Genomic DNA, 25,388 nt, shown 5'->3' with positions numbered 1-25,388 from the left:
ACCAGAGTCACCGAACATAAATATCTAGCGTAACGTTTACCCCCGATATCCCTTTGTCCACACATTGATTTAATATGTAAAGCCTCAAACTACTAAAATATACAGGGTGTCCTGTGTAGCTAGCTCGCACTAAGATTAAAAAAAAAAAAGCAACCGGGAGCAGTACAAAAGTCGTACCAATTGCATATTAGCGGTGGTCTTGTTTAGTTCTCAATATCCTTTTCATCACGATGTATTAATTAATTTTAATTGGTTAAATTTTTAATTATTTTTTAAATCGCTAACATGTCAATATTAAGTTTTAGATCGCCTCAAATAACCTCGGAATCACGCATTTATTTCGTGCTTAAATCTGCCTGATTGTTTTTAACGCGACAGCGTTAAAGAGCCCCAGTAACATAAAATCAGGCGTCGGTGTCGGCGGCGTTATTTGTGAGCGAAAAATCTGCGTTGTCCTTGCGCGAAAAAAACAACAACAACAAAAAAAACGTAGAGGACATTTAAGCTTCGCCTTTAAAGGCCAACTCCGGCGATTTTTTGGCCATGTCAAAGTAATGGTGCTTTTATGTTCCTGAGAGGCTCCTGTTACGGGCCCGATAGCAGAAATACTCGGCAAATTGGAGAATAATTTTAAATAAGCAAAAAAGCGCAACACCGAAACCGAAACCCAACCGAGTGTGCTGTCTACGTATGACGTAGACGTTGTTACGAACGAACAAGTCGTGCAAGGCATGCCGGTCACGCCGGCGCGGAGTATGAAAACTGTGGCAGCCGGGACGACCAGCGAAGCGCCGGCCAAACCAACGCTGTCTGTCGCCTTGTGCACAGCAGACGCTCGCTGTAGCGGCCGAAGCGCCGAAGTTAGCGGTGCCCTCGGCTGCGTCACTTCCGCCGCCTTCCCAAGACTGACGTCACAGACGCAATGTTGGCAATAATTGTGGGAAGCCAGGAGGGCGTTTGCAGACAATCTTTAAAATTCATTTGCAAACAATCTGCGCATGTCTCAAGCCTGTAATTTGGCATAAATGACGGAAACGTGCAAAGGAACGTACCCAGCGAATTTCATTGAGATCCATTGACCTCGAAAAATCGTCGGAGTTGGCCTTTAAGAGTGCAACGCGATAGCGTTGTCAGGCCCCTGCCTTCTCAATCGGTTGCCGTTCGGCTGCTTCTCGGTACCTCCACCGCGATGTGAGGGAATCGTCTGTAAACTCTACTGCAAGTTGCGAAGTACCCACTACACGTCTGTATAAAGCAGTACGCGCACCTACGTGGCTGCGCGCTGCTCGCGTTTTCCTCAACGCGTTCAGTACAGGCACGAGTGTAACACAGTCAACGTAAACAAACCCGATGGGTTCACGAAACAACCCCACATAAAATGCTGAAAACACCAGCAATGTTGCCTAGTTTTGCACGTAACCATCAAGGTTACGTAACGCTTAACCATCAAGGAAGGACTCGAGACACGCCCTTTTGTGTTCTGTCTCGAGTCCTTCCTTCATATCTCCGTAAGCATGTACCAACTAGCCCAACAACAAGTTTTACTAAGCGAAGCTACACAGCTGAGCTGCTGCTGCCCGAGCGACGGGCTGGACCAAATCTGGCAATAACAGCGCAGTGTTGCCTGCGCGCGTGCCATCGGTTGCGGTACTTTCCAGGTTCCAGTGAATTTATTTGCGAGTGGCGACCAAGGGAGCCGACCCAAGGCAACCTACAAGTGCAACCAGGCCGCCACCACGCCAGAACTCATCAGTGGTGCCGCTAGCTCGCACTTTTGTCGCCTGGAAAAACAGACAGACTTCCTGTTCCTGCGTACCTGGGGCCGAAGTCAGTGCCTTCACCGTGATGTTTGCTATTGGCCCGTTGGCCTCGCTAACGATATGCCCAGCATCGGGATTGGCTCAGACTTTCTGTTACGAACAATTTTAGCTTTTGTGAATAAGGGCCCTGATTGGTGGTGGTGAATTCTTTATTGCTCCCAAAAAGTTGGGATCAGTCCGAAGACCGGTCAGGAGCTTTTGCGAGTGCAGTGACTGAAAAATCAAGCAGCGGGAGGCTCACCCAAAAGAGTCACTTTTCGACGAAAGCGACTACTTGCGACCAGTCACTTGGCGACGAACTTAATGGTGCGACCTCCGCGAGTCGTCGGTGGAGTGTGTATACGTCGCGGATTTGGTCCCGGCAGCGGCGGCCGCGTTTCGATGGGCGCGAAAACCAGAAACACTCGCGTACTTCGCTGTCAGGTGGTCAAAATTAATGTCTGTTTCTCCCATTATACGGCGTGTGCTAGTCCGTGGTTTTGGCATGTGATATCCCACAGTTGATTAATTATATTGAACAGCCCTGCCGTGGTGCTTGTCGGCTCTTCTGTCTCTTGCATTCAATCTCCATGGACATAATAAGCTATAGAAAGGGCTTTTCCGGCCAAGTTTTCTGTCTCACCAAATATTATCACCAGCGTTGTTTTATGCGAAGTAGGCTACGAAACAACAAACACTGATATCCCCAACTGCAATAAATATGTCGTCAAGCGTCATACCTTTAACAAACCAAATTCTTTTCTTTCTTTTTTTTCCCATTGCGCCCGCTTTGTATCCGGACTTTCTCCAGGCTCTCGTGCATCTCCAGGCTCTCGTGCAGCTGAGTTGCGGGGAACGTTCGCCACCGAACGCCAGCTATATAACTCGTGTGCGGCCTGTGGTGTCGCGCGCGAGAACGTTTCAGGCATGTAAGTGTTTAGGTGCTCTGTTCAGTGGTTGCGCTGGATAGCGTTCTGTGCCGCCTTGGCCGCCGCGTTTTGCGCGGCCAAGGCGTCACAGAAAGTTCTTTCATTGATAATGCGCACCATCAGGCTTACTTGTGACTAATTTAATTATTCCTATGTCACTTAGCGATCGCGTGACAACACACCTCGTCACGCACGTATGGCTGTGTGTATGTAAATTTGTACACCTTGTTATGGAAAGCTTTACATCAGTCGTGGGGCGCTGGTTTATGTGAATGACTGTACAGGTTGCTGTAGGTACATGTGTAGTTACGTTCATGCAGTGTTAAGCAAATTTCTAATATCAACGCGTCTTTTCTCTTTTCCTGCTAATCTACAGCTAGGTGTGTTGCTTTCATCTGACCCCCCCCCCCCCGTAGAATATTTAAAACATTTTTAACAGCGAACCTGTTTAGCAAATAGTTGTGAGTCGATTGCGAAAACTATAATCATAAACGGGTATGTGCCACAGAAATGGGGTAAATCCCATTACTCACCACTGATCCACTAAAAAAGAAGGCAACAGTTAGCCCAACAAATGGCTGCGAAGCGACGGCGACGAGCCGAAGACCTCGAGTACGTAATTACTAGGAAACGAGAAAGGCAACGGCGGTTGCGAGATGACCCCGAAGCGATGGAAGGCCTACGCCAACGACGACATGCCCGTAGATGTATGAGAGGTGCGAACGCTTGGTTTCAGCGCGAGTTTCTGTCTCTGGAGTTTGGACAACCATGTCGTGCCTGTGACTGTGTGTGGTTTAAGTCGAACCTCTCTGCACTGAGAATCGACGTAGAAACAACCTATAGCATCACCTAGCTAAAGCCTAGCAACAACCCAGAGGCAACATGGAACCTGCATCACCTAGCTAAGGCCTCGAAACAACCTAGAAGCAACCAGATTAGTGTTCAGAATCGTCCAGTTTTGCTGTTTCAAGCCTTGCGCCAATTTTTTTATTTGGAAATACTGCCCATCTCGCAGGAGATCATAGCATGGAAGGCATGCATGTAAACAGAAAAGAAGCACCATAAAATATTTTATACAGTTCACAGAAACTGCTGAGCATGTGCATTCTGTTCTACCATATCTAAGAACGTATTTAAAGACGAAGCGTCAGTAACGGAGTTGGTTCCATTCTCTTATGGTTTGCGGGAAATATGAATATTTAAAGCAATTTGAGTGAAAAGTGTATGCCTTAAGTGCTGGAGAGTGCCAGCCCCAGCGCACTTCCTGCTGTCCTCTTGAAATAAATTTATCTCCTTGCATTGATGGTTGCATCAATAACAAAATGCTCCGACAGTTCACTTCAGAATACTTGTGCGACTAACTCGCCGAGGTGGTTTGGCGGCTGCGGTGTTGCGCTGCTAAGCTCGAGGATGCGGGTTGGATTCCCGGCCACCGTGACCGCATTTCGATGGACGCGCGAGATGCACATTAAAGAATCGCAGGAGGTCAAAATCAATTCGCAGTTTCTCATTACAGCGTGCCTCGTGCTAATCGTAGTTTCGGCATGTGAAACCGTGCCGCAGTGGAGGCAGTGAATAGCGTACAAAAACAAATAAAGAAATAACACTTAGGAAGCGGACATTTATTACGTAACATAGGTGGAAACGTTTTACCTAAATACATCACAATCAGCTCCGGTTCAATGATTGTATGACACTTTTTATCGCATTCTCTTTGCACATACCCTAACGTCCTGTCTATAGGGAGCGACATCATTAAAACAGGCCCACTCTCAAAAGCGATGGCACCTTTTCTAATCGGTCAAGTATGTAGTGTGGGTAAGCCGTAGAGTTACTGTTTACGGCTACCTTTTGGGAGCCATATGCTGCATCACTGACACATAGGGCGGCGCCTAATGCGAGTCTCTAGGAATTGCAGCACTTGTTTATTTTCGTCTATGTATGTATTGGTATACTTTCAAGATCAAACGCATTACAGAGGGAAGCGGTTAAAAACAACAGAAACAAAATGCTAAGATGCAAAATACGAGCGTCGTGTTAGTGGTTATATGTAATGTGGTCTGTACGTGCTACGTAAAAATAAGGAAAGAAAAGGTAGTAGGGTCCAAATGAGCACTTTGTTTCTCAAATTTCCGCGCCTTAGTATATATATTTGTTTTATTTCGTTCGTGCCGTCATGCCCACGCTAACGTGGTGACGATCATGCCACCTGCAGGTGCATCGCGTGACGAATACAGATTTTGAAGATGATCTGTGCACAGCGCCGCCCTAGTTTAGTTTCTTGCGGAGGCGTGGGGCAATTCGCTCGATGAATCACGGCGTTAAATTGGCCAGATAACAATATTTTACTGAGCAGCTTTTAATTAGTAGTTTCAATTATGCAATCGAATGCAATCAATGGCATATATTGGGGATGGGCATACCTCAATGGGGCACGTACTATAATGCCGGCGTTCTCCTTTAAAACAAGCCTCAGGTATACAATAAGCTGTGGTTCTCTTGCTAATGAAGTAAATTAATTGCCAGTGAAGCTGTTACCTGCTCTGTCGAAATTCCCTTACATGGTGCCACGTCTTGTGCACCATATCTGAGAACGTCTTTAGTAGATTTTGAATCGATATCGCCTATCGTCAACACAAGGCTAAGGTTGCTGGCATTAAGTTCCAATGGGTATACCTGGCCATGCTGGTATTTCGGGAAACGAAAAAGCCGACGCCTCGAACATCGCAAAACAAATATGCCTATCAAGAAAAAGAGCGCCTCTGGAATCTGCTGCTTCACCGAGATAACTTTCTGCGTTGCATTGACCCAGAAGTGAGAGCGAAAATTTCCCGCACACTTACTTCCTCGCCACCTACAGAGACGCTGTACTACGTCTTCGACTGAACGTGGCATACACGAACAGTTATTTGTACCGCATAGGGCGTATGCCACTAGTCCCTGCTTTGATAACTGTGGCAGCATATATAGGGACAGTGGAGCACATATTACTTGAATGATCCGCGCACCGCGACGAGAGAGAATTGTTTGAGCGACAAATGGATATGATTTGGCACGATCAGTTAACGTTACACAGCATATTATAGGCCCGGTGCCTGGCCCTTGAAAACAGCGACGGGTTTTACAGTCAATGTTTAATTACCTGTCAAAAATTGGCCTAGTCGGAAAGCTTTAATGATTGACTGTTTCATATAAGTAAGCCTTAACTTAGCTGACACCTTCGTTGTAAATATTTCTATCAGGTTCACTTGCGCATTTCATGCTTGTTTGTATTCTTTCTTCTTATTATTATTTTCTTCCTTCTCTTCTGGAATCTTTCAATCCCCTTCCCCATCCCTACACAGAGTAGCATGCCAGCGGATATATATAGACGCCGGCAAAAATCTCCGTTTTTCTAATAAAGAGTCTCTCTCTCTCTCTCAATTGTATATACGCGAAAAAATATACAACTGGCGCATGCGGAGTAATTTTACACATGAAAATATGGTTAAAAGGGCTGAAATTGACAGTACGGTAAGTAATCTTTTTCCTTCGTTATTAGCAAAGGTTTTGTATTGGAGTAAAAAAAAAAAAAGAGCGTGCAAAGCTGCGTAAATTTTCTGCAGTTTCGTGGCGTGGGTGGGCATCGTGTGGCGATTTGGTATTGCCGTATTTATAGGTCGGGGAAACCTTTAGCACACTTTGGCACACTTCACAACCTGCTTGCAACGTTGAAAGATTGACTGCGGCTGTAGCATGCGCTTCATTATTTTTGATTACGTGCAGTCAGTATACCAGAAAACCAGCTCAGGTGGCAGTGGACATGAGTTGAAGTCGCGTCAGTGCTCTTGGCGTTGCGCAAGTAACTGTTGTCGCTTCCTACAATATATATATATATATATATATATATATATATATATATATATATATATATATATATATATATATGCCGACGGCTAGCCGTTTATATTGTGCCGCTTCGAGGATGCTGCAACTATAATTCACTGACATACGCCGTGTCATGAGCGGGGCTTCACCACTGGTGTCCGGATGCGACGGTGGGGCGTCAGCCAGTGTTGAGAGACGCGCACGACGCGGGAACACTTCCGGCCGCTGCGGGGCTTGTGCCGTGCGTTCGGCGGTGGGATTTGCATAGAATGCCGGCACGCGCAGCTGCATGCATTCGGACGCAGCGTCGCTTCGGCACAAGTACCCCGTGAGGGCCCTTTCCTAAAAGCGGGACTGTCATTCGTAGTGGCTGAGCCGTCCCTTTGTTCATAGCGTGAGCTATCGCAGGTTTGTTTCCTGAAGGGCATATTTCAGTGAGACAGACGTGCGAAAACACCAAACGTGATCAGCTTTCACCGGCCCTCAGTTTTGGTTAAGCAGCGCAAAAACCGAGGCGTAGGCAGCGCTTGTTCTTGTCCTTATACCTTCGTGCGCTCCTGCGTCTCGGTTTTGCGCTGGTTAAACGATGGATTCATACTAACTGGCCCAGCTTACTGCAGTTCTGTGTATGTCCATGCGCTTTAGCGCAATAAACCGGCGTTTTAGCTCAACAAAACAGTCGTCGCTGACATCATCGCTCCAGCCTCCAGACGTCACCTAACATAAAAAATTATCTCTTTCTGCATTGCTGGTTGATTTGTTTGTTATCTTTACACATTCCCCTCTGCGATACCTTGCTCTCTATAGGTACAATTAAAAATAAAAGGTACTACTTGCGTGAACTCGAAACTTGCGATTTTTGGCAGCGGTCGTCGGCGGTGTCAATATCCACACCTACGTCCATGCCGCGACTCAGTCGTGTGCCTTTTGCATTCGATTAATGAAAACCCAGACAGTTAAGCCAAGGAAAGCTTTTCTTGGCTTAACTGTCTGTTGGTTTCATTGGTTGTGTCTAACAAAGGAACGAGCCTCTCGAACAATCCTCCTCCTTTCGTATTTTGCACTCAGTCAACATAGCGTGTGGCGGAGTTGACCCCTGAGGACGTATACATGTGGCTATAGGGGTACAAACGCCCGTCGAGTGTCTGCGACGCTCGAATGACACGCTGTTTTCTGTGGCACGCCGGCCGCAAGGACGCCGGACGGCGGTTTTCAGTCAGCTGTCAATCGAAGAGGAATGCCGCCGTTCCTGTTGAGGCGCGCAAACCTTGGACGCCGCTCGTACCCAAGCGGTGGTCGAGTGCCTTGGACAGCAACCTGTCAAAAAAGCGAAGGGCACAAATCGACGTGAATGTGACGTTGCGCGATTACGCTGTTTTGCCTATCGTGCATGCACGATGGGGTATAGAGGTTTGGTTGCTCCTGTCGCCTTCAATCCTTTCTGGTTGTTCGCTCCATCTGCGTCGCTGCACCGAGACGAAGGTGCCCAACAATAAGCTGCTGTCTTGTTTCATTGTGGTCTTCTCCATCGCTTAAGCTGGTAAAAAACAAACACAGCAGGGGTGTGCACCATCGCTTCCGAGGTCGTGAGTTGAACTTCTTCCAGGAATTATTGAATTTAGACACTGAAAACGTTACAGCGTTGACCAAGGATGTTCCTCGCGGATGCAGGTAGCTTCAACTTCCAATGTTTTTCTCGTGCATATTTGTGAGCAATTTTCAATGCAGTTTTTTTTTTTTTCGTAGGTACGTGACCTGCAGATATAGCCGCTGGGCAGAAAGTTGAGCTGTTTGATAGGGGTTCATCATGGCGTGCAGACCAGAAAATAGCGGTCAAGTGATTCTAATTCATTGCAAGAGAGACGAAGTGGAGAGATGTAGCCAGACTATATCGGTGCTTGTATAAATTTAAAAAATTGGACTCGACAACTAAGTTTAGTCAATCTACGCGTAACTTCAAAATGACGCGTTTTGTGAAATTTGGTTCTTCTGGGGCGAATCGCAAGTGACGGCATTCAGCAGATTTGGGACCAGATTTTGCCCGCAAAGCTATGTACCTGATGCCATCTTCGACAAATCGTACCGGGGCGCCTAGGCGCTAGGGTGACTGGACGAAACGGCGCGCCAGAACCCCCTCCCCCTCCCTGGTGCAACTCGATGAAGATACCATAAGGAACTTGACTAAATTGATATGGCCCATTTTTGGAATGCGGTGGTTATTGCGTGCGGCTCCCAAGTACGAATTACCGCAGGGGGATCCATTGGAGCACATCCATTAGCAGTGGTGCGCAAAGTTTCGTTTTTCTTCGCCCTGTGGCGAGGGTGAAGCTGAGGCAGTGGCCTAATTACCGCATCCCTGTTAGGCTCGTATGTACGAGCCACAGCTGTTGAGCACGAGTATCTTAATTTAAGAGGAACAGGCGCGCCGTATAGCACGTGTACGATGTTTACAGACTTCGTGTTTCATTTTTCTTTTTTTTTTATTTGCCGATTTTTGGCAATTCTCGTAACGAGTATTCGATCGTAAAGCAAAATTTCTCATTCTACGGTTGCTAGCAATTAAGGGACACTAAAGAAAAAACGATTTTGCTCGTATTAGTAAATTCTCTTTCACAGTACCAAAATAACCACGTTTGCCGGGCCAAGAAGCCTGGTAAGCGAGTAAACGCGCAAAAAATAAATGCGGGTGGCGACGCCACCTTGAAGTTCCTGCACCAATCTCCGTGACGCAATAGATGTATAGTTCCTACGTAGTTCCTAATCGGCAAATATGAAGTACATTGTCCTGCGAGGGGGCCAGGGACTTAGGATACCAAGTTTCAGTAAAGTTCGTTGAGCTAGTGCGGCCTAAATCCGTGACGTCACGGGCGGAGATTTCGGCGCGAAGTTTAGAAATGAAACTTTTTCCTTGATTTTCTCTTCTATTAATGAGCCTATGATGGTGAAATTAATGAGGATATAGTTTTCAGAGTATAATTTATCTGTCCAAGGTGATTCATTGTTTCACTTTAGTTTCCCTTTAAACTTTCTCAACTGCGACTTGTTTTGCTTATCCGGTTGTCTCGTGAGAGCATGTCTCCATTTTACGTGTATTTGAGGTGGCACTTTAAGAGAGGGAGTGGGTGTACAACTGGGGACGAAGCATTCCGGAGAACGTCTCCTTTCTTCGTGCGGTGGTGCTCTGTGGTTTTACTTAGAGAGCTTGACGTCGACATCGGAGAACGCGGACCGGTGAAAGCGAGGGCGCGCGTTGCCGCTTGAGTGGAGAGAGCCGCCGGATGACGGCGATCGGCATGCGGCCGACCTGATTATCCCGTGGGAAGGTAGAAAAAAGAAAAACGGCGCGCAAGAAAAAAAAAAAAGAAAACGTGAAGAGCGGGAACAGGCGAAGCGGCAGTGGCGGCGGAGCAGCGAGCGTTGTTTGTTGGTGCGAGCCGAGCGCGCCGCTCCGACCGTTTTCGCTTCTCTTCGCGTGTGCGCGCACGAGTTCGCCGGTTCGCCGACGAAGGTGACGAGCATGCAGCGCTACATCTACGCCCTGGTGGACCGCGGCGTGCTCTTCTGCTACATCCCCACCGAGGTGAGCACTGACTGATCGACGCCACCCACTATATGGGCTTGCGCCGGTCGCTCTCCGTCGATACCGTTTGTAATGTGCTGCCGGTGTCGCACGTGAGCCATGGTCTCCAGAAGCTATTGCCCCTGAAATCGCTTGGTGCTTTCGGTGGGATGGAAAAGTTGCCGCTTGCGCGCAACATCCTTATTATGCGCACCCAACCCGGCCCTACTTTGTTTTTCTTCTTACTTGTAAACCAATCCACCAAGTTGGATTTTAGCTTGTTGGTTTATGATTTAAGCTTAAGGATGAGTGCTATAAAGACGTGGACGAGAAAAACAGGGTAGGCGCTGTGCTAGCCTGTCCGTCTCATCCATGTTTTTCTTTCTTTTTTAGCGTTCTTCAGCTTGAAATATTTAATAAACACTCGAGCCACGTCGACTCAAGCAGCTGTGAGTTTTCTGGATGGAGACTGCGATACTCCGAGTGACGACCGTGCTGAAATCACTGCCTTGCCCTCGTATAGAGGCTCGCGTCGAACTTCTTTGGCGTGCTGTCCGCCAGTGCGTCGACTGTCGGCGCTAACTGTCGGTCAAGATAGCCCTTGCTGTGCGACAATTGCAGACAATTGTAGCTCTGCGCTTGCGTTGAGAGGTGGCGCCTGTGGCCCGAGTGTTACGGCGTGTGACGTTTGCGTGCAAAAGGATGCACATCCGATGATTTCAGCCACGACAAGTTTCACCGCATGTATACGAAGTAACTTCCTATTGGACCGTTACGTTTGTTCGACTAAGAAATTTAGGGCCCAGTTTGACGTTGCGGTACCCTTGTATATGATATGACATCAATTCTTCTCCAATGACCGGGAGCCTCCCTCTCTTTCTCGCGACATTGTGGCTGCCCTTCGTATCGTCCGTGTACGAGCGAGTAAGCTTGGCAAACCGTGCGTTGTCTTCACCGCAGTTGACGTTTCCGTGCGCATTTTCTTTTTCTTAATATTGGACGCACGTCGTTATTGTTTCGCCTGCGCTGAAATACAGCGGGATGGCGCTCCGCGCGAGCACCGTTATTAAGTCGTCGCTCCACGACCGACGTGCCGCTTGGAAGCCCGACTTATTTTTGTAGTCATGGGAACCAAACGCTAATTATAGAGAGCTCCCGTGTGAATCTCATGTCCGTCATACCGTTCTCTCGAGGAGACCGCTTTTCGTCAGCCTTCAAGTTTGGCACCAGTCGACCAACTTGAGCGCTGACGGCAGACGGTGTCGATCAAAAGAGCGCTTCGCTGAGTGACGACAAACGAGCGCCAACCGCTGTTTTCTGAGATGGAATGGTTTTTCGAGATCTTACGCATCGCAGCTTGCTTCGTTTTTCTGATTTAGTAGGGGTTTCCATTAGCTACACGGTGGCTGGATATTAAGCTGGCCGCGCTGCATATATCAAAGTTAACGGGGTGCGAGCTTCGCTCGCTTCCCGCGTGTTGCCTCATGAATAAACTGTGCGAGCGCCCATCTAATAAACTCTTAAATCCACACTGTGTCCATGCATGCAGAACCGCAACTGCTTTTCTTTAAGCCGGATCTGTAAAATTTTGACGCCAACACTGGCTCTAAATTAGTTGTGATATAAGTGTCATGGGACATTTGTCACTGAAAACGCATGAAAGTGATGTCAGCATGTGTAGTCGTTAACTTTTTAGTATCGTAACGACACCGTGTTAATGTATTGATTGTGTTGTGCGTGTGTACGCTACTCTGGACGTGGGCGTCGTGATACTCGAAGTGACGTGCAGCGATTGCTACGCATTCATTAAATTGCTGCAAAGTTGGTCTCGCGTTTCCGACGAAAAAGAAAGCACGCGCATGTTCTAGAGACGCACAATGAGTACTTCGATTCAACTCGTATCACAGCCTCTGCGAGAAGCTTTGGGCGTATGCGCGAACGGAATTTCTGTGCGAAGGCTTTTTTTCTCCGCTGCGATATAGGGCGGCCCAACATATCATTTATATGCGCTGCACAATGCGTTTGATGTCTCAATATGCGGATTTAAACGAAGGGAGCTGACTGACTACCGGGCAGAACGTGTGATTAGATCCTATAGTGGAAATGGAAAGACCGTCAATTGTAGTAACAGAACCGAACATAGTTTTTGCGATTTCAGTAGGATTTGTATTTTCAGATTACGTTTGAAAGTCGCAAACACCGCGATACTGCGCGAAGGAGCCGTTCGGATTGCTGTACGTATAGTCTACTATTGTTTAGGCGCATTGTAATTTGGATTTAAAATTACAGTCTGTATGTTAGACGTTCCCATTCTGTGCTTATTACGAGGTAAAAGGAGTTGATGCTTAGAAGCGGCGCTGCCTTCGCGGCATCTGTAGTGGAACCGGAAACCCGTGTCGGGACGCGGCGCATGCGCGCAGCGTGCGCATGCGCTGCATGCCGCAACGTATGAACACGAACCGCCAAGACGCAGGTTTGACTGATAGGGTCTCACTTGTTTACCGGCGTATAATCGTTATCGCGCTCCCCTACCGCTGTTTGCAGCATGTGCTGCGTGTGTGACTTCATCGGCGCTGAAGATCGAAAAATTTTGAATAAAATGCGCTTCACGGCGTTTTCCATGTTATCACTCCATGATTAGACACTCTGACCGGTAAGCTTTCCGTGGCCCTAAAGAAAACAGGCATACCATAGAGATTGGTTGTCAGTCCCTTTAAGGCAAAGCCCGTAGTTCCGTTTTTGGTGTGCTCGAGTCAGGAGGAAAGTTTCAGGTGTTGATTGTTTAAACAAACCAATTCAAGAATAATCACTACAATGACTATAAATTATAACTTGAGTATCATTTCATTTTTTTATTAATTCGTATTTTCCAAGGCCAGAAATAGAAGCGAGCAAGTTGCTGCAAATTTCCTCGGTGTGAAGCCGTGCGAAATTCGGTGATATATCACAGAGTTAACGCTGGACTGTGCTTCGTGATTCGGTAATTTCTATAGCGCTAGGGAAGCATCAGGCTCGTGTCGCTCGCTGGTATTCGGTTCGTGCTGTGATCACGACTCAGAGACGTCGCGGACTCGATTTGTGGTCGCGTTTAATTGGATAGGTGCGGAATGCAGAAACTGTCGTCTACCGCGATTTGGTTGCACCTTGTATAAGCTGGTAAAAACTACAGGTAATCCGGATTACTCTGTCAAGGAGTCTGTGTGATTGCTAGGTGTAGTAGATTTGGGCACGCTAAACCGCGGATATTGCGTTGCGCGGTATTCAGTAATATCGCGGATATTGCGTTGCGTATGCACGAGAAATGTGACGTCCGCACATCCGAGTTGGAGGCGTGGGCGATGACTCTGATGGGTGTCACAGTTTAGCAACTGTCTTATGCGCTTATGTTGTCGGTAAGGCGAATTGTGGGGATACTTCGGCAATTCGAATTTCTTGCGACTTTTTGGGAAGTACGCACACAAGAGTCAGCTGCAGATATATTTTTTTTTCCCTGCCCCGAATAGTGGTGGTACAGGGGTGGAGATGCGCCGCAATGCGTCCGTTGAGGAAACCGGCGAGTTCTGCTCTGAATCCTTCGACCGGCTTCTGAGTGCGCTCTTTTTGTCCCAGAACTATATGAGCGCTTTTCTGTTTTTTTTTTTTTTTTTTTTCGCGCCGCTTCTGTGCCACGCGGACTTCGCGCGGCAGAGTCCGGAGAAATGACGGCGGTCTGCATCATCGCACGGTGACAAGCCAAGTGAACCTTTGTGCGAGTGGTGACAGCGTGCGAAGGCCGCTATATTCACTGCCGTGTCACTTTCCCATCTCGCTGACCGTGACTGTCGTTGTGGTTGCACGCGAACGTGTTTTTTTTTTTTTTTTTTTTTTTCATTAGCTTATGTGCACGGTCATCCGGGCGAGGCGGACTGCTTTTCCGCTCAATGTACTGCATGCCGAAGCGGCAAGATGGAGACAACCAGTTTCGGGACAAAGCTTCGTTCTTTGAATGACAACGGCAGAGAGCCATTTGGTTCGACTGCTTGCATGCACCCCTGCGTGGTGGAAGGTCACAGTCGGCAGAAATTCAAGTAAAGAAAAAAAGCAGGCAGCTCTAGTTGAAGCGCATGCATATTGTGACCTTCCACGTCGTTTCCTCTTTTCCGTCACGCGAGCATTGGAAATGGCCTTATTACGCATCATTACTGCGAAGGAGTCGCTCGGCTTACAACGCTTTATTAACAATGTATTTTCTCGCATTCTTTATTTATCTGTTTTTCTAAGTTCACGGCTAGCTAATTTAAACCGTTGAACGGTGATGGTTCAACTCCCGAGAAGATAGGATTCGCTCGTTCAGAGGTCTGCATGCTTAGCTTGCAATAGCCACAAATCCATTCATTTGCTTGCGGCGGCTCGAAGCCGATGGCAGAAAGCGTTCAAGATCATTCATCCCGTGAGGTTCGTCAATTGTTTACGTGCCGCCTAGCTCGAGCGAACTCGCAGAATAACGTTTCCTTAGAAATAAAATGCCAGAGCCTCTGGTGTAGGTCGCTCTCCGCCTCCTGTTGAACCGCAAGTATATCCTCGGCATCGCTGTGATTATGTAACGGAAGCTAGAGGACGCTAAAGCGTCTGCTCGGTGATATCTCGGCTTTCTGGGGGATTCGACTGCGATGTTTCTCGTGGCTTTGGATTCCAGGCATCGGCGGCCGCATTTTGGTGGGGCGAAATGCAGGAACGCCCGTGGTGAACTTAGGTTTCGGTGCACGTTAAGGATACCGAGGTGCGCAAGTATAATCCGGAGTCCTCCGCTACGGCGTGTCTCATACCGTGGTTTTGGCACGTAGAACTCCATACATTATATTCTCACGGCTTTGTGACGTTGAAAAGAAAAATCGAAAGAACACTTTATTGTTGAGCTGTCATTGGAGCACTAATCGAGGATTGATATGGAGTGCCACGTGCGCAGTATACGTTAGCCAAGCAAGTCGATTTTTGCACGGACAAGTGTCTTTGCACGCTCGACGACGGCGTGGGCGCGGATGCGTAAAGTCGGCGAGTATAGGAGCGCGCTGACTTGGTTGTTCTTGCTAACTATCCTTGCTTCTGCCCTCTCGTATTGCGCGGCTTTGGTGAAACACATACGAGGGCGTGCGACGTGCCGTGAGTGTTAACAGGCGGCGAGACTGAGTCCGCGAGGTCTTGGAGCAGCGCTGCGAGTCATAACGCGACGAAAACCCCACCCTTGGTCGCTGCTACCTCGGGGCGCCCACATCGTGCACCAACGTAGCTCTTGGCCGACGATGATGTTCGCAATGACGTCGGTTCACGTGTCGCAGCGTTTTCATTTTCGAATGGGCGGCTGCGTAGTACCAGCAAAGACTGTCGTGTCCACTCGTGCCATGTTCTGCAGAGTGACATCATGTCCAAGACAGCATCAGGACAGCATGTCCCACGAACGACGTCTGTCGTCTGCTTGAATGATGAAGCGCTGCTTTCCTGTTATAACCGACACCAAGGTGTGGATCCGCTAAATTGTTACGTACAAACGGATTCTGCACTCGCGAAGCCGACTGGTCAAGTATAAGCGTGCGCGGGCGGCCCATTCGAAATAGCCGCAGTTTGGCTATACCCATGAGCTACGCATGTTCGAACAGTATACAAGTGCTTCGTCCGTCCGTTCTTCGCATGCATTGCGTAACATATACGTAATCATGTATCATGTGTAGTTTACTAGTAAGCACTCGTCTCGGCCAAATGTGTATATTCCTTTTGCGGCAGTCTGTTTCGCGCAGCAATCTAGTCATTTACTGTCATCATCATCATCATCATCATCATCATCATTATTATTATTATTATTATTATTATTATTATTATTATTATTATTATTATTATTATTATTATTATTATTATTATTTGGTTTGGATGCACAAAAACACGAAGCTAGCGCAGTAAATTCCTCTTCATATATCAAACCAAATACATATCGTCATTAAGTTTGTACACTAATGCTCGCACGGCCTTCTGATATAACGCGTACCGTATGTGTTGGCGAGTTCTCTCATCTGACAGCAGCTGGTCATCTAACCGGCTGAGTGTAGTTGGACAGTGAGCCTTTCTGCATCCAGCACTGCGCACAAACACATAATAGGACGGATAGCGAATTGGAAGCTCAGCTTCGGTAAAGTGAACATGAATTGGTGAACGTGCACGCCCGGTCCGCACAGAATGGACGGCTCTATTCCGGACAGTGCTGATGGAAACGGAAGACTTCAAGTTAGACTCGAGTAATTTTTTTTTTTTGGGGGGGGGATATACCCAAAACGCAGTTCATTAGTTATTTGGTACATTCCCGCGTAAATATGCGAACATTTTTCAGAGTGTCCTGTCTCGGAAAGCGAGATTTGTAGATGCCGGTATCCTTCATGGGTTAATTAATTCAACAGCTTCATCGGTATGTTCATTAGCCATAATGGCACGGTAACGTTGAAGTACTGAAAATTTTGACATTACTTTTTTTGAATCACAGGCAACGGATGTTAACACTTTAATCGCAGTGTCGCCCATGTAACGTAAACGGTCTTATGTTTTCAGCGACGACTTCACTGTCCAACGTATAATGCGGCGGCAGACATCAGAAATTGTGCCGTGATTGTCGATGAGATTTTACAGCAGAGCTGTTATGCTCGAGGTTTGCCCTGTGTTGTCGTATAAAATTATCATCATCATGAACCGGCACGCGCTCTCTTCATCCTCTTCTGCTTCGCTCCCAGAACACGTGCGCCGATTTGTCCGGCGTGGGATGCAATAACTCTGATCGGTGAGAGAACGAGTACAGAGAGAGATAGAGAGAGAAATTCTTGGCGAAAAAAAAATTTGGCGAGGTGAGATTCGAACCCGCGTACCCACGATCCGAAGGCGAGCGTCGTAACCACTTGACTATCCAGGCACGCTAGCAGAGCTTGGCATAGCCCTGTATAGTATAGTACATTATAGCATAGCAAAGAGGCGGGAAAAGGAATTGAGGGTGATGAGGAGAGATCTTGAGGAGGAGGGAAAGAAGGAGGGTAGAGAGTAAATCATAGCATAGAAAGACAGAATCTGAAAGAGAGAGAGAGAAAGGGAAAGATAGAAAGAGCGGGAAAGAGAAAGAAATAGATAGAGAGAAAGAAAGGAATAGAAATAAACAGGTACAAAATGAAAAAAAAAAAGAGAGAGAGCAAGCATAGGCATGTATAGTATAGTATAGCAAGGGGTGGGAAAGGGAGAAGGGTGAGAGGGTTTTAAAAGCCTAGCCAAGCCAGGACCAGCTAGGTGCCCACCAGCTCTGCTGCACGTGATCCAGCGTTGCGCGACTAGTGCAAGCTGCGCTAATTTTTCATCAATTAAGTTTTACTGATAAGATTTTAATGAAGTTTTATTGAACACGTCCAATTGCGAAATTCGATACAGCTAGCACTGTATACATTTATTTATTAAAGATGAATCTTGACTGTCGAAATTCGCTTCACCAAAATCCGCAAAGCGCTGTAATCTACCTGGAACGACCACCTTTTTTTTTTCTCGGTGTATGTAAGAATGAACTTATAGTTTTTATGGGTTACAGAGTGAAATCTACGCGTTGCAGCTTGGGATAGCTCCGGCTCTCATACAGTTCGGCGACCCGAGCTTGCACCCACCTGTGAAAAAAAGGGGGCAAAAATATGAAAAACAAGCGATAATCATTCAACTGCGGCAGTGACTAAGAGTTTGAGAGGGAAGACCCTTCAATGAAAGGCAGATAATTTAGCCGGCGTATACAAATCGCTCACTCGCTGCTCTGCGTGGGGAGGGGAAGTGGAGAGGGAAAAATACAAGAGGAGAGAGGCGCGTAAAAAAATGTTAAAAGAGGGAAAAAAGTATAAAAATCGGGCACTGAGTTTTCTGACCCTTGGGCGATGATGTGTGGTGGTGTAGTCTTTCCCTGCGCGCATCGTCCTACAATGAGGTGAGACACTCATTCTCCTTCCGTGCTGCAGTAACAAGTTTTTTGCTAGTGCCGCTAGGTTTCTTCAATATGCTAAGCGGACATATCGGTAGCACTAACTGGCTTGAATTCCGGAAGTGTGTACATTTACGTTAAGATAACTTAAATCGGCGTAATTTAGTTAATTACCAATGCCCTAAGTTATGGGTGACTATATCTCGCAGTTTCTCATTCCTGCCACTTTTCGCGGGCAACAAATGCATTCACACTTTGTATCGACTTGCCTATATATGCTTAATGTTTGGGTGCAGTTGTAATTTAAACGTAAACAAATGCTTTCGGTACGTATATGGGCGGCATTTTTAAGTGCGCGATACTGCGCGTATTACATGAGAGCTCGCACGTTTGACATTAACTGAATAAACATTTCGAGCTTATATTTTTTTGTTTATGTTGTGGCTATGTATAGCCGGTTAACTGTATGGCGTAGTCCGTTCTCCGCATTATAGAGAAAGAGGCAAAAAGCTGACGGCAACCCGCGGCGTGGTTATCTGAACGCGGTTTGTCCGCCAGCTTGGCGCCTATTTCGCAAGTCCAGCCAACCCTTTCGCATTCGTGACCCCTGACACGCAAAGGCAGCATGTAGCCTACACACTGCAAACCACTTTGCACCCTTAAAGCGATTTCAAGCAAGGAAAACACCCTTTTGCCGAACAACAATTTGCAAAAACGAGGGTGTGAGGTTGTTTTGCTTCGAGAAACTGCCGTTTTGATTTGCGTAAGGGTTAATGTTTTACCTAAAACACCCTTTAGAAGCTAATGGTTTAATGTGTTATCGAAACACCTGTGGCCGATAGGACAGAGCGCCAGCTGATAATTAGGACTCGCTGATTAAAAAGGCGCTGAATATTAGACGACTTTAGATGAACAGATCTGTCTCTTTTAGGGTTATCTGCAAAGGCACCGTAAATTTGCGCGCATTCTGTGAATATTCATTATTATTTATGCGGAACAGGAATATCCCCACCGGCATGCACTGAACGGCGGCTCACGATACCATGGCTATATTATGGTCGTGGTGCAAGGCTGCGAGCGCTACATCCACATTATGCTATGTTGTGTGTATGGTTTGGCGCGTGTGTAGGCCCTCTATGCTGATGTAATCTGTAATTGGATGTTTCCTGAATGGTAGTCTTTATTTTTCAGTTTTTCGGTTTTTCAGTGGTAGGGGTGTTCAAACGATTGGCAACCCCCCATGATATGGGTGTTTTGATTCGTGAAAATGGCTTTCTCTATAAGGGTGTAAGGGTGTTAGTTATAGGCACGGTAAAACCCCCTTAAGGGTACAAACTGATTTACTGTGTATTATACGCAATCGCGGCACAAACTCTGTTACAACATGCCACGGTTAATATTTGCAACCTTCGACGAAGAGGGTTGCAGTTTCGAAGTTGACGTCGGGGCATTTGATCAGACGCTCCAAGCCGAAGGCGGTAGTGCATTGTTCGGCGGCGTCCGAGGTATCCGGAGCGCCCCATGAGGTGGTTCAATAAAAAGCGTCGACGGCAGCACTCGGAAGGTGTGTGTGCTGCGTATGCGCGCGCACCCTATATTGTGCCCAGCCAGGCATACAGCCGGCCGGAGAAATGGGCACATATACCGCTCCGCTTCTTCGTTGCGCCAGTCCTGCTTTTGCGATGCGTTTTTCGCCGTCATTTTATTTATTTCCTGCGCTTTTCTTTCTGTTACGGATAATATATGCTAGTCGGCCTGGCCGCGTACGACAGCTAGAACCGCTACTCCAGTCGAGTGTATATCGCAGCTAATCGCGCGATTATATAAAAAAGGAAAGGAAATAATAGCTGGGCACGTGATGAATGATGGGGGCACAATGAGCGCTTGTTACGAGCAGTCGCGCCCGTGTGAGTTACGTTGTTACGGATAGCAAGGTCGTGAAGGAGTTCAATTTTCAACTACCGCTCGCGTTATTGTCGAATGGTGCTGAACGGCTGGGAAAGTCTTGCATTCTGCGAGATCCGTCAAGGGTATTGACGAACATAGGTCGTTAAAGTGGCCGAAATTCGCCGATGTTTCTGTGATATCATGAGTCCCAAGAAATACGGCTGATGTGCGTTCGACATGAAAATATGCACAGTTAAGCGCGTGCAATGTAGATCGATATGTTTTAAGAAAGCTTATTTCCGGAATTTCGTGTTATTGCTGTCGAATTCTGCTGCTGAGGACGAAGTCGCGCTCAGCAGATATCAACAGAAAAGAACTCGGTCTGCACCATGATTGTTAGCGTCTTTCCAGTCTGTATGAAGCATGCTTAATTGCACAGATTCGCCCTTCGATGTTTCCTTGCTTCCTTTCCTCTTGTTATTATTTTATTATGTTACTATTTTTTTCTCTGTGCGATCCACTAATTGCTGAATTCTGCGCGGCATGCAACATTCGGAACTGCTCCCGTTTTCCCATGCAATGCGTCCGTCACTTTCTCGTCGCGGATTTCACCTAAAGAAAACAAGGTGAAAAACAAACCAAAGCACTGCGTTCGCGCGAATTGATCTGTTTTTGCCATGCATTGATTTGTCTTTCCTTCCAATGTGTGCGCAATATCCAGGCGCATCGTATAGAAAATGAAAACTTGGCTATTCTATGTAGTTTCGCATGATCCAAAGAAAAGCGCTAGTATTTTCCCATCCTGCGTGGTCCTCCGTATCGCATCCTGCGTATCGCGAACATAAGTGCGCAATTGCTGCAGCAGTAACGACCCTCTTGAACGAGTGTCAACACGGTGCAGGTGGGCCCCTCTCCTTTCTTCTGTCCGCCGAAAGTAGTGACACGCGAGCGCCACACTGGCGTCCTTCAGCGGTTGCGCAATCGAGGAGCTCGATGCCCGACGTCGGTGCACGGCGACACTGCAACACCTTTGTCCCCGGGGAAGAAGGGGCGCGTCGTTGCCCTTTTGCTCAGGAGGACGGACGTGCGCTGCACCCACGACCGCGGCGAGCATCACGTCACCACCCCCTGCTGGGGGCTGCGACTTCGCGCACGCGATGCGCACGCCGACGCCGCCAGGCTCATCGGTTTCGCACCGAGAAAAAGGAGGTTGCGGGTCGCGAAGGTCGCACGAGACGGCCGCCGGTGCGTCATTTCTCTCTTTCGCGGCGGGGCTCCGGTGAACTCCATGTGTCGCTGTGTGGGCTTTATGCCATCTTTCTTTTTGGTTCATCATCAAAGATTACTGGCGCGTGTTTCTTTCTCTTTTTTTTTTTATTCGTGGTACGCGGTCGATAGACCAAACTGGATTACCCCTAGACACGCGCCGGTGCCTTTGCACCTACCTCTACGGGCTTGCTTGCGTAATCCCTCCTGGCTGCGCCCCGAGCTACGTGTACCCATATACAGGCTCGCTTCTTTTTATTCCTTCTTTTTAAAAGCATGATTTTCTGCTTTGGCCGCTCCTGGAACAAGAAGTAGTTGCATCGACCGCTAAAGCGCACGCGAGCACGTTCTAAACTGAGTTCTAGAGTTACTGCATATATGGGCACCAAAAGGGGACAGACACAGTAACTCTCTCTTCGAAATTTCCGGTAATTTTCTACTGCCGCGCAGCGCATTGTTAGCTCGTTGTTTTGAAGCAAAGCGTTCGTCTGCAGTGGGACCGCCTCCTTTCTGACTTGATAGCAACGCCACGGGAATCACGGCGTGCCTCGAGCGGTGTGCCGATGGGTATAGAAATGAGTTTGTGGAAGGGTTATGACTGATAACAATTACACTGGTATGCAGCTGTCGAGACAGAAGCACGTCTGGAGAAGAGCGCGTCGCGTTAATAAATAAAAATAGAAAATATTTGGGCTCAGTGAGAAAATAGACGGGCCATCGGTTAAGGGAGGGATACGTCTTGGGCTGCTGTCGATCGTCGCTGACAGCGGAAACGAAGAGGCTGTTGGCCACGCGCTCGCGTGGTCCGTAAATTCTTGCTGTCGTCTGTTCACAGACGTAGTGGCAGCTTTTTTTTGGCCGATAATTTTTATTTATTTATTTATTTATTTATTTATTTATTTATTTATTTATTTATTTATTTATTTATTTATTTATTACGCTTGTTATGACATTATAGTAAACAACGATATTTTCTAGGACAACGTGTGTGCGTGTTTAATCATTTGGGAAACACCACACGTGCGAGAACGTGCGAAAACAGGAAAAAGAAACCGGCAGTATGTCTATAATGCTTTTATATTATGATACCTTGATACGTCCTGTTGTGACGCGTGGAAAGAATTGACTTTTTAGACAACTGTCGGTGCAGCCAGTCTGCATATATTTTCCGTGTTTTCTCGCCGAATGCCTTCAAAAACTGGTACAGGCAGCAGTTGTAACTACCCTACCCCTATATACGTTCAGTGAGCTGTTGAACGTGCGGCGTCCACCGCAATATGTTCACTTATGTCTTAGTGGACCTCGTATGCATTCCCCGTGTGATAGCGCCATATTCCAAGTATGCGTGCACAATATACCTCCAGCTCGGAAACCGACCTTTGCAGACCACAGTGACTGTGATGTCAATATGAAGGCTCGGATGAAAAGCCACTCTTCATTTTCTCGCCTTGTTTTTATCCTTCATTCTCTTTCGCACTGTGTAGAGTAGCGAACGTGACGCACGTCTGATTTAGCTACCTGCCTTTCTCTCCTCGTTTTTCTCTCTCTCTCGCGCGCGCCTGCAGTATATTCGCTGAAATGCTCCCAGTTAAAATCAGGCTTCTGTTCATGTGAGATATCATAAACAAAGAGTTCTGTGGATGTTTTCCTCTCCTTAGCCTTTTGAAAAGCGGAAAATTGCTTGCTTGATTGATTGATTGATTGATTGATTGATTGATTGATTGATTGATTGATTGATTGTGTTTTCATAATTACCGCGAGCTCTTGTATTTCTTTCTCGGCTGATGCGTAGTGCATAATGCACAGTACTTTCTCTCACTTGTAGGGCACAATGGTTGTACATGCGCCAAATGCTCCTCTCCTGCAAGGTCTTTTATCTTCAAAACACAGCGAAAGATAAAACCGTGCTGAGTGCTGCTGGGAGCCATTGGCCGAAACAGCCGTGTTTCATGTGTGACCGCGCACTGCATGCCTACTCACGCAGTCGTCACTACTTGCATTATATGCAGCGAGTTGCAACTTTCCAACCGGTCGGAAGTGCATTTCGGACGTATATACGTGCCAATACCACCAATGTGTTCTCATGTGCGTCGCTACTCATTACATCCCCAACGCACCGCAGTCGCCCTCCACATCTTTTCTGTTGTGGTTATTGAAATTTGAGTGTGTGTATATATATATATATATATATATATATAGTCGGCGCGCACCCTTGACGGTTCTAATGATCTCACAAGCCCTGGGAACGGCATCCGTGAATCAGCTATATATAGCTCGCTCGATAAGTTGAGATATCTGCGCTTTATTTCTTCCCTCATTCAGCCGACGGCGTGTGGCGGCGTCTAACGTAAACTGCCCCATTCTCCGTCATCTCTGTGCCGCATTGCGAGTCTATAGCGGCGCGTATGCGTGGACAATGAAGGACACTGCGTGTTGCAGTATATACGCGCTCGGCCGATTTAAAATCTGATGAGCTGTCAGCGCAGAAGCTAAGGAGTCGAGCGCAACAATAGCTGGCTCTCTGGATGCCAAGGCCGACGCTTTCTTTTGCTCCTTTTTCCTCCCGCTGGCAACTAGAGCGTCGGTTTTTCGGTTCTCGACCGGCAACGCAGCTTTTGACTGGCGCGGCTTTTCGCCGCTCGAATGGGGTCCGCTCACCATCGCATCATGGTTGAATGAAAAAAGTAAAATGAGAAAGGAAAAATGGGATGGGGGCCGAGAAGTGCAGACGCGGTGGGAAAGTCGAGAACGCAAAACAGTGGCGCGCCTAAATTACCCAGAATAGCCACCGCCGTGCTCGCGCAAGCAGCGCGCACCGTGACTGCGGGTCAAGGTGCCTCCGTTCGGGCAACATGCGTGAAGAAGGCGCAGGGTCGCTGCGATTTGCCGGCGCTGACTGTTGAGCAGCGGTGCTCACGTGCTGTTCATACGAGAGAACTGTTCAATTGGGACGAGCTGCGCCAAACCTCATCGCACGGAGTACGGACTCGGAGGTCGGCAGCTGTCTGCTCGAGGCAAGAAACATTCGAGAGGAAAGACTCTTCTCTTGGCCATAGCGGTCGTCCAGGTAGCTTTTCGCGAGGTACATGGAAATAACACTGATGGGGGTCCAAGTTATATTGCCCGCAGGCGAGCAGCGATGTGTGGCAACCGTGACGTATTTTCAGTCACCTTGTACGACGTCAGCATAAACTGCAGGGCGCATCAAAAAGCGGTGTTCGTGAGTGCATCCTGCCACGTGACTTGAAGCAGAATACCCGCATCTGCGCTCAGCATCGCCTCGCTTAGGCCATCTGACCTAAAATCCCTTGGGTATTCCGCCTGTCAGGTTACCCGAAAAAGCGTCGCCGGGTGTGTATATACGCTAAGCCTGGGCATGCCTTCGCATGGGCTTGGAATGATCCGGCAGTCTGCGTAAGACCCAGAACGCAGGCCTGGTCTTACGCAGCCGGGTTTATTTCATGCAAAGCCGGATTTGGCCTGGTGACATTGCCCACGTATAAGACATGGCCGTTCCCTTTAGACTGCGTGTCGCATCCATGTTTACCGCGAATTTTTTTATTGTTTTTTAATGCACATTTACGTTCACGAGCAAACAATGTTGTGTGCGTTACCGAAAAAAGTAGCTAAATACGTTACTCCTTACGCTAACAAAAAAAAAAGGAACGCGTTGCCGCCTTTTATATGTCACCTACAAAAAAAGGTAACGCGTTACCGTTACCGAAAAAAAGTAACGCACGTTACTTCTGCCGTTAGTACAGAGTCAGAAATTTTAGTCAGTACGCCCTCACTGCAGGAACCAGAATAGCAACGTAATAAACCTCATTTTATATTTCACATAAAACCTCTAGTCAAAACGATTTTAGCTGAATTAATGATATAACTAGAAAACTTTGCACAAGTGTGCCGGACCTCAGCATTTTTATAGTGGCCTAATGTTTAGCATAGAGTTAGTCTTATGTCATGGCTTATAACTTCCTGGCACATTGCAATGTCATTTCTCAAAGTGACATTAAACAGAAAATGAGATTTGTTCATCGACGCTCTTCTGAAAGAAAACATCACGGATCTCTCAACAAACCGACAGTAATTCTGACGACGTTCTTTTGCTAGCGTATAAAACA

The 25,388-nt window shown here is 47.4% G+C and overlaps 1 protein-coding gene across 2 annotated transcripts in view; it reads left to right on the top strand.

The window, feature by feature from the left end:
* The window catches only part of LOC119379310 (rhotekin-2), a 184,249-nt gene that overhangs the window by 18,989 nt on the left and 139,872 nt on the right, over nucleotides 1–25,388 (top strand). Inside the window, exon 1 of one of the 2 annotated variants that reach the window (XM_037648586.2) lies at nucleotides 9,951–10,175. The exons of the other annotated variant lie outside the window; for it this stretch is intronic. Within the exon in view, the coding sequence (XP_037504514.1) occupies nucleotides 10,113–10,175 (63 nt within the window). The 5' untranslated portion in view covers nucleotides 9,951–10,112. Of the gene's footprint in view, nucleotides 1–9,950; nucleotides 10,176–25,388 lie in introns of those variants that run through there. 2 annotated transcript variants of the gene reach the window in all.

The sequence above is a fragment of the Rhipicephalus sanguineus genome, chromosome 1 (assembly GCF_013339695.2).
Source record: "Rhipicephalus sanguineus isolate Rsan-2018 chromosome 1, BIME_Rsan_1.4, whole genome shotgun sequence".
Taxonomy (NCBI): domain Eukaryota; kingdom Metazoa; phylum Arthropoda; class Arachnida; order Ixodida; family Ixodidae; genus Rhipicephalus; species Rhipicephalus sanguineus.
This window is presented reverse-complemented; position numbering and strand designations above follow the sequence as displayed.